This window comes from Haliotis asinina, chromosome 5 (assembly GCF_037392515.1).
Source record: "Haliotis asinina isolate JCU_RB_2024 chromosome 5, JCU_Hal_asi_v2, whole genome shotgun sequence".
Lineage (NCBI taxonomy): Eukaryota > Metazoa > Mollusca > Gastropoda > Lepetellida > Haliotidae > Haliotis > Haliotis asinina.
Window position 1 is genome coordinate 23,084,555 of NC_090284.1, and position 10,769 is coordinate 23,095,323.

General features: G+C 35.7%; 1 protein-coding gene across 1 annotated transcript in view; it reads right to left on the bottom strand.

The window, feature by feature from the left end:
- The window catches only part of LOC137283509 (polycomb protein SUZ12-like), a 57,153-nt gene extending 47,046 nt beyond the window's left edge, over positions 1-10,107 (bottom strand). The window contains exons 1-2 of the mRNA XM_067815049.1: positions 9,924-10,107; positions 9,637-9,683 (exon numbers count right to left, since the gene is read on the bottom strand). Of these exons, the coding sequence (XP_067671150.1) occupies positions 9,637-9,683; positions 9,924-10,023 (147 nt within the window). The 5' untranslated portion in view covers positions 10,024-10,107. The remainder of the gene's footprint in view (positions 1-9,636; positions 9,684-9,923) is intronic.
- Positions 10,108-10,769: the final 662 nt, after the last annotated feature.

The following is a 10,769-nucleotide window of genomic DNA, read 5'->3' on the forward strand; positions in this document are numbered from 1 at the left end:
GCCGAAACGTCACACTCACTGCAATAAAACTAAAGAAGTTGACAATCCACAGAACTTGGTTTTCTTCAGTGACAGCCACTGACTGGTAAGTGTTTTTCATTTGTATTGTGTCTTGGAGCTTGAAGTGACACAATTTGTTTTAATTCTAAATATACTGACAGACATTCATTCTAAATTAACTTTTAACATGGGAACAATATTTATTTCCTTTTGACAGTTGCCAGCTTAGACACTTTCTCTCTGTTATACATGTTTTCATTTACTAATTGTACATATCTGCTAACTAGTCAAGGAAAGAAATTGTCTTCACCAACCCATGATGTAATGTTACTTACATGCATACTGGACCTTTCACTTCATTCATGGGGAAAGCAATTTGATACATAATATGAGGATATACACAGGATCGAAAAACTATATACCCTTGACAAGCACGTACATAATATGAGGATATACCCAGGATCACAAACTATATACCCTTGACAAGCACGTACATAATATGAGGATATACATAGGATCACAAACTATATACCCTTGACAAGCACGTACATAATATGAGGATATACACAGGATCACAAACTATATACCCTTGACAAGCACGTACATAATAAATCATGGTTTTGTTGAAACTTATTTTGCTCTGTTTTTGTCAAATCTGAGGAATTTGGAAATTTCAAATTCATTATTGAGAGTTTTCACTTATTGTACCTCAAACACCTGGCGAAATATATGATTCTGCAGGCAAAGGTCTGTATCGACTTGCAACCACATGGAGGCTAGATTGTGAAAGTAACTTTAAATGGAAGTAGTTTTGCGGCTTGTTTTATTTGGCACAAAAGATGGCTCCAGATAATTTCTTACTATCAGGTGTAAGTACTCTTATTTATTCAATAAAGGAGTATTGGAAAACTTTAAGGGAAGGCTGTTTGAAACATTAAAACTGATCAAAATTACAGGCTGTATGTTAGAGCTATGTAGATGAAACAACATTTCTGTTACAGCATTATCCCAGTTTACACTGTAAAAGGTTGATTTACTTCAGTAAAATTCTGGGTAGTGAATGAGTGAGTCAGCTTAGTTTTACGCCGCACACAGCAATATTTTAGCTATATGGTGGCCATCTGTAAATAATCGAGTCTGGACCAGACAACCCAGTGATCAACAGCATAAGCATCGATCTGCGCAATTGGGAACTGATGACATGTGCCACAAAGTCAGCGAGCCTGACCACCCGATCCCGTTAGTCACCTCTTACAACAAGCATAGTCACCTTTTATGGCAAGCATGGGTTGCTGAAGGCCTATTCTACCCCGGGACCTTCACGGGTCTCTGGATAGTAAGGTGAAGGTTCTGAAGTAATACCAGGCTGGTTTTTAACTGGCCAATGTTTACACCCCCCAAGAACCCCAAATATCTATACTTCCTGAATTGGAAGTAGTAGGGTTGTAACAATATGGTGAGGCTGCGATATGAAATGTATCTGATATTATGGATGTGATATGATATACTACTTAGTTTTATTAATTTATACTTTCCCATTTTCATATTGCAAAGATGGGATATTGAAAGGATACAAGCCTGTGGGAACTGTACAGATTCTGTAGTCTGTTGTACAGACCCTGAAGTATATAAATGTGGCAAGTCTAGACTTCCATAGCTGCTGAAAATGAAGAAAGTCTCAGGGCTCCATTTCGCTGCATTATTTTTTTTTCACTATGAACGTTTTTTTCAGTAAAATATGTTCATTTCAGAGACTAGTTGTTAGTTTACAGATTCTGCTAATCATAGCCAACCAGAAGTACTAGAGAATCTGAATAAACTAGTTCTTTAACACTTTCTGGTACTTTTCACATAAACAGTGACGTAACTTTTAAGGTAACGTATTGTATGCATTGCAATATAAGAGTTGTAATTTGCCTAGTATCATTACACCACAAATAATTGTTCATATGAACTTTCCCATATAGCCAGTATCTTTATTACACACCACTTAAAGTAGCTGCTATTACCAATACCCAACATCACGGCAGAGGAAACCAGAAATGGCTTCACACATTGTACTAAAACCTGGCTCTTCAGTGTGACAAGCCATTGCTTCAACCACTAAGCCACCCCACTGTCCCTTGTACCACTAACAGCAGTAGGAAAAATATTTACACCAGTGTACCAAACAGCCTTTCATTATTTCCTTCCTATACTGATACGTTGCAAGAAAATGAAAATACTTAATAGTCAACATATATAAACTTGTTCAACATGTTTAAAAGAGGTACAACTGGCTTCTGATGATTTTTATTGAAACCTGTGATAAATATACCCTCATACTAAAAAATACACACAAAAAAAACTTGAAGGGAGAGACTTGTAAAATTACGAAGTATGTTGTTATGAGAAAAACAGACAAAGTGCATGTCTCATTGTTGATTTTATAATCATCCTCTCCCATTTTAGTGGGACTTGCATAAAAATATATTACCTTCCATTATTTATGTGTAATAACTGTGAGTTTGGGCTTTGGCAATTATCATCCAATAGTGTTTTGTGTGTGTGTGTGTTTGAGAGAGAGAGAGAGGTAGGTTAGTTCTACACCACACTCAGCAATAATCCAGCTGTATGGTGGCGGTCTGTACACAAGTGAGTCAGTGATCAGCAACATGAGCATCAATCTGCACAACTGACAACCAATGACATGTCAACCAAGTCAGCAAGCCTGATCACCTGATTCTGTGTGTGACAAGCATGTGTTAGTGTAGGCCAATACTCTAACCCAGACCTTCACGGGTTACTACAGGATAGTCGAACAAACATGGGCACTAGGGCTGTTGTGATACATTCACACATTCGGTGAATCAAACAGTAGCCCTTCGTTATTACAATGCATTTTTTGTGGTCACCAGAACCGAATATGAAAGAATATTTACAATTTTTTATCTGAGCATGTTTTACTCCAGCCCTTATTAACGTGAGACATGCAAGACTGGAACAAGTACTAGCACTGCAGTAGTAGTACTAGCAATGCAAATTACCTTTATACTTATTATGCATGGTCAGTACAGAACCTGTAGTGCTCATTAACCTTGACAGCTTAAAAATACATTTCCAACAAAACTGACAAAATTTTCTAATTTATTCTAGTTGTTGCCACTATTGTATGCACATAGTTTTTGTATCAGTCATGACAGACTTCTGATATTTGATGCTAGACAGTTATATATAAATGTTAAATACTATTGATTGTCTCATCACAGCGATATGTAAGTTATCACACACACAAGGTTAAAAGACACAGATGGACAAGTTGGACTCACAGGTCAGGGCTGTTGAAAGAGTTGAGTATTTGGGCTGTTACGAGTCATTTGTGTATTCGGTGTATTGAACTCTATCCCTTCATGAATACACAATCACTAGAAGAGAATGTTCGTGAATTTCTTAGAAAGGGGTGTTTTACTTGAACTTGATTATATTATCAAAAGCAAAAGTTATAACAAGCAAATGCCTTCATCACAAGCCTACGCAAGTGCCAATACTGTTTGAATGTTAGCTGTTTTACAAGCTTGGAATAGTTACCTGAATTCACTTAATGGATGCCATCAAGGTCTGATGCTTCTGTTTCAGATACATGATACCCTTCTAACTGCGCATCATAGCTCATATTCTGGATGAAATAACCATAAGTTGGCTTATCAAAAAGCACTTTACAAACAAACGTGTTTCTGTAGATTGAAAATTAGGTGAGTTACAAAATTTGTGACAGATAAGATGTTTACTAAATATTAAGTAGGCCCTAATGTCCTTAAGGTTTGTTGATATGTGTTTGCTCAAAAGATAAGTTTCTCGTGGTATTTGAACGTCAGTCCATGCCTCCAATTTAAAGACTAAAAATTAAAGGACTAAAAACAGAAAGCAAAAGCTCTCACTGTTATACAAGTACTTTTGACCAAACAAATCAATGCTAATTTCAAAATCCCTAATTGTCCTGCACTTTAGTTTAAATTAGAGTTATCTTTCCCTGGCTGCCATGTTGAATGCACTCATGACAGCAACAATGAATCCATGGTACACACCTTTGTTAGAAATTAATACTAGTATTTTCAGAGTCTCTAGCAATCTGCTTAACAAAACAATGAACAGTATATAAATAAAAAAAACCACCAAAACCTCCAAATACATTGTTTGAGATTGATTAAAGGCAAATTAGATGTATATCATAAAAATGTCAAGATTCACTGTGGCACAGTAAAATTGCACCAGAAAAAATATTTAACACTATCAGCAATATGCAATGACTGTGTATATTCAGTTAAATTAAGCTATCTGTAATACAGATAAAAGAATAATTTGCTAAATTGCAATAATCCAGCTTGATACTTGAGCCAGATGAACATTCCCACCCAGTCATGATTCATAGTCTAGAATTAGCTGGTTATAAGACCAAGCTAAATTGACCATTACTACAGTATAAACACAAGAAGGATGATAGCAATCACCTCTTGTCATGAAAACCAGGGCAATTCACACAAAACACAGTAATTGAGATGCGTATCACATGTAGTATTCCTTGAGGTAAATTCTTATGGTTAAATAATTAATCTGGACTTGAAAATCCAGTGATTGATGTAATAAACACCAATTCATCATGACCATATGCCCTGGAATGACGATCCTGATGAACTGGGATCCATGTGACGTCATGATTAGCTGATGTTGCTGAGGATGAATACAGTGCTCCCGATAACTTCTGGGGGACTTGATGTACTTACAATTCATATGGCAAGTAGAGGTGTACTGAGAATTTTGATGAAGTACTGACATTTGTGTGTGAACAAGGCAGTGATGTGGTTTGTTATAAATATTAAACAACTCTTTTCAACTATTAAATTTTATACATGTTAGACATACAAAGGCATTTATGTGCACAGCATGATATGAATAAAATTCTATATTATGTCATACATCACTGATGTTCAAGCATACATTATGCTTGCATGTCCCTTATCTGCTGCCCTGCCAATACTAACTCAGTGGGTTGAATGAATAACAATCAAACCGATATAATCTTTCTACAAACACACGTCTTCCATGTGTGTAAGAAATACATAAAATAAGCAGTATGGTTAATTCTAAAACTAGTCAACTTTGGTAAAATTAGAACCAGTATGAAACAACTTTGCAACTTTTGAAATTTCTTCTAATACATCTAAACAAAGCATAACTCTAAGACTGTAACAAAACACAAATTTTATTAAAAACAAGAATTCCCCCATCATGCACATGTTATATTCTTTTTTCCCTCAGATTTAGGTATTATCAATAATAAATAAATATCAAAAAATCATTCTGGGTAATATCCAGAGTCATCCAATATAGTGTCTGCATATTTTCCAGCATTGTTGATATGATTTTCCATAAACTTAAAGAAACAACATACAAATCACAAAGAAACTTACAATCGTGTTTCGGTATTTTTTTGTAAGTGCAGCCATTTGACAAAATGCTTAAAATCTGTTTTCTTATCCTCTAACCTTGACCCAGTGGGGAAACTATATTTTATTTTACATGAGTTAGGAGTATCCAGTAAATTACACAAATGGCACAGCAAAATGATCTTTGTGATTTAATAATTTCATTATTTACAGGAAATTTATATTATTCAAAACTTTGGTGGAATGAATATCATAGTGCATACTGTGGGAATATGTAATTTTTTCGATGTCACTTCCGTGTTTCTAAACCCAATGCAGTTTTTTTCTTCTACATTTTGTGTGAAAACTTTGTATCAAGTCATTTAAAGCAGTAAGTTCCAAAACACAAGGCATATGTTATTGTTGAGTGTGAACAGTAAATTCTAAAAACAACATTTTTTCCATGAATTCTGCTTCGTGTGTTCCCTGAGATTTATTCATAACTTGCACATTGCTTCCTACTTTCTGGGAATTTTCAAATGTTTCCTTAATGAAATTACATTTATCACAGCGACAGACACATAAACAATGCAGACTTTGGATCTTACTGGTTGAGACTTCGGATCTCAGACTTGTTCAGACATGCGTCCTGCAGATTTCAATGTCAGTTTAAAGAAATTTCCCTTATACTAACTTGTTTTGTTAGAGAAATCTTCCTCTTCAACATTCATGCCGTAGCTGTTTTAAACAGCTATACACATATAATAAGACCAGTTTCCTCCACAAACGAACCTGGACCTACTGAACATCAGTAATAATCGCTTACAACCAAAACAATATAGATTACCTCCCTTTAAAAACTGATTTTGCAGGCAGAACTGCAAACATTCTTTCTGTTTACAACTATTACAGACGGTTGCTGAGTCTAATATTTTGTATTCCTACATAGTACAAGTGAGAGATGAAAACTGTTTTAGGTTTGATATTCTCTTGGATTATTTATTGAAAACAACTTGGGATGAATTCACGAAGAACAAGCGCTTGTTCGTTTCTCTCTCATGCTACATATCCTGCCATTTTCAAATATGACTAATTGAGAGGATTTTCAGTTTTCATCAAGTCTGGATAAAGAAAATACAGATTATATTCATAAGTAGAGTTGTGACGATACGCCCATGCCACGATACGATGCGTGCCATGATACTGGTAGTCCTATACATACGATACGATACGTATCATGATATTTTATCCTTGTAGACAGAAAAATAAAAGTACTGGAAATAATGTGCTGTTATGTTATCATTTCAGGGAAGGTATTCTTCTCCCGAGAAAAATAAAACATGCCATCATGAAAGACATTTTATTAAAAATGTTTAGCATGTGTCAGTAAAGTAGGGTTTTCCCCAAAAAATGGAACAGTAGGGATCAACATTGGCACAACTGGCTTTTTTGCACAGAAAACAAAATAAATTTGTGAAAATTATCTCAGTCGGAGCATGTCCATGGCAATATTTTCCACGAAAATCTAAATAGAAGGGGAAACGGTGTTTTCGTAGACTGTTAAGTATGTAAGCATCGTGTTGAATCCATACACGGCAATCGTATCGATGTATCGTATCGTGCAGCTGTTGAATTGCGATAACTTGCGTATTGATTAATCGTCACAACTCTGTTCATAAACATCATCCAATTCAACTCAAGACCTGAAAGGTTAGTGAGTTGGTTTATATACTCTTTTCACTTATCACTTTGGACAAACCAACTAGTTCAGTATGGTCCCCTCTACAGATATTACTCTCGATATAACGTGCTATATCATCCAGGACCCCGAGTTTTAACCTTTAACCAGTCACCATTGTCCCGCAATGGATATCTAGTTTGCACTATCCACAAGTGTTTTGCATCCCAATTCAGTTTCTGAAGACTGTTTCTTTGTCACAATTGTGATGTTAAAAATTAAATGTTTTAATAAAGATGACTGGTTCTTTCCATCAACAGATATCAAACTATCATGTGGGTGAAGCAATGGTTGCTCAAGCCTTAAAAAAACGGTGCCATTGCACATTTTTAACCGTGAATGGTGCAATGGCACTTGTCTGGCTAAACCAGTCTACATGTTCATGTTTCCGTAAAAAAAAAAATAATTATCATGCCATACATGCTAAAAAAACTATCATTTCCTGACTGACAATAGTGAGCGAGTTATTTTACTTAGCAATCTTCAAGTGGTGTAGCTGTGGTTGACTGACAATAGAATCGGTTGGCATTTGTGCTGCTTTATCCTGATTAGTAGACTGAGTGATACTGTGATTCTTGTGAATTACATGTCCTTGGCTATATCATTAAAATTCAGTAAAGATTTACTGAGTAGTCTATGTTGTTATTTTTGTTGACATCAAATGTTGTTCTTGTGGCATTTGAATCCTAACCTAATGCAAATCTTCAACATTTGACATTTTGTTATAAGAACTATTTGACGTTCATGACTGACACAATTCCAATCAAGCAGTAACTCTGTATTTTAAAACAGGTTCTCGCTGTACATTTTCAGTCAGGCATTTACATACATGTATAGTCTTTTGATCAATTCATGTTATTCCAAAGGGTTAAAAAAAAAAAAAAAAAAAGACAGGTAAATGCTGCAATACTCAGAGTCAGTCATCACCATCAAAGTAATACGGCTGATGTCCAATAGTTTCCTATTAGAACCCTTTCAGAAGAATGGGAATTGAATAATTAACATTCTGGCAACTTAATTGTAATAATATTAATAATCTGTCAATTCTTTCTCCCTTGACATGCTGCATTTTATCTTCAGTCGAAATTCCAAGAAACACATACATTGCACAACCATAGAGATTGCAATAAGAGACATTTGTTGTGTTTATCTTTTTTTTCAAGCAAATTAAATCACAGCCATGCATGTACCATTGTTTACTGTAATCGTAAATGTCTTTCTGGTGAAGGTCAGAAAAACTTGTTGCCCTACTAGTCTTGCTGACAGCAATGAGATATCATTAACCTTTTGCAAAAATTGTTTGTGTTTATCACACAGATGACTAATTCATGAAGAAGATACTTCCATGCTTCCTAACGTGCTTCCTAACAAATATTGGGTTTCACATGATGCAAGAATTTGTATTTTCAATGGATTATATCTGAATCAAATGTCATGTCAGATCTAGCTGGGGCTGGCTATCAATAGATACTGCATATCAACAATTGTTAACTGCGTATCGTCAGTTATTGATGGATATCAGAGAAATAACTTTGAGAAAAAATGACAAAATGTCTGAAAGAAATCACCATATTTCACATCACTTGCAAGATATTTATTCATTGATTTTGAAGCATTCTGAACACAATATAGAAGCAGCCCCTAAACAGAGAGATAGCTGTGTGTATTGTCTGTGCAAATTAACACTACATTTCATTACACATGTGTATCTTGGATATTGTTGACAATTTTCAAATTCATAATCATTTATTATGCTTCCCATTGATGTTATTTCTGATTATCAGTCTTTTTATAAGCTCTATTTCTAACACCTGTAGAACATAAAATTGACTGATTTCAGATAATACTACTGTCATTATGACATGTTTCAAACAATCGATGGAATCAATGTGGATTCTGACATACTGTATTCTAAACACATGGCTAACAAATTATTTTGCTCTTATTTATTCCTTTTACTTTTGTATCAAAGATCTTGTGAACTGAAATTTAACGACTGCCTCATTATCGTTTATGATTCTAAAATGACATGACTCCCAACATAACATTAATTCAAGCAACAATGTGCCATTTCCTGATGAGATGTGTTCTCAGCGAAATCGGCAACACTTTGGATGTTTTTATATAACAGTCTAGATAACAATTTACACTGTCACTGCCTCGTTTTCGGTTACATTGCAAATTGAGTATCTGTGAATCGGTTGTATATGTTTGGCTAGCGCTTCTGTTCATATTAATACCACCTGTCTGAAAATATTAGGCCGAACAATATTGCTTACTTATCAAAACAAGGGAGGCACTTTATTTGTCTTCAAAAGATTATCACGTAAGACAGGTTTGCTGGGCGTGTCTGATCATGAGCGCTAATCGATAAAGTTAATTGCACCCGGCACATACTGATCAAGTTTCAATTGCACCGGTTAATTCGAGCGTACCTGTGGTGTGTCTCATAGTCCAAAGCGGAAGGGGTGAAAATATGCGAGTCTGTTTACTCACCAGTACGACATTTCGCGTCCGAAGGAAACGATATATCTGTGTTGGTTCTGAAAGGAAAGAAATTTTCCTCTTAGACGACTTTTAGGATTGAATTGCTCTTACTATCAGTAGTCTGACCTCTTTATTGGATACAATCATCCAAAATAATCGTTCGGAATTCGATCAATGATTGTCGCTACGCAATGTCGGGGGAAGTTTACAACACACTCTGCTGTGCTGGGCTTATGTTGGGTTGTTTGAATCGACCCGACGTGGGGCTCGCGCTTCGGCCATGTGCTTGTACTTACTTTCAAATGCCTGAAGAAAGAGCTCGTGGTCTGCTTGAGGTGTTTCGTATATGGGTTCCTGCGGTACCTTCTTCTCCCTCTCCCGTTTCTTTGGCCGCATCTCTCCCCAAAATGCCGACCTTCCTGCCGACTCCAATTCCGCGGGAACCACCGTACACAAAGCACATTGGAGCGAGGCAGGCTGGGTAACTCTTTAAACCAGAGGTACACAAGGCGATACTAATCCATAAAACAGTCGGCGCGCGACAGCAACACGCACCTGTCGCAGTGTGGCACACACCAGTTATTGATTCCAACCTGGAGATATTATTATGCTACTGTATGAGATACAGTGCTCAACCCTTTTTCTTCAAATTATTTATGTCTATGAATATTTTATAATAGCTGTTCTGCTCAACAACACTTACGACTGCACGGATGACCGCGCGTACCGCGGCCAACCGAATATTATTTTAAAATGTAGCGATTGATAAATACAAAGATGTATATCTCGCATTCAATGGATTGAAGAATCGTAGTATTCAAGCAGATGTCAATAAAAGTAGGATTTATATCTACAGACTAAAAGAAAGTAAATGAGATTTTATGAAAAAGAAAACAAACGAGGCGTGAGGGATAGTCAGTGAAGCTGTTTACAACCAAATGTAGAATGGAAACAGATTTTGCAGAATATTAATCGAACAATATGTCGAAACGTGGGTAATATCATTCAATCACATTTCCATGTTAAAATTAACTTACATGTACAATACAATGGACCAAATACAGAATTATTATCCAATCGCAATATATTATGCAATTTAATATCGGATAATTATCGACCTTTAATTTATAGCACCTTGCGAC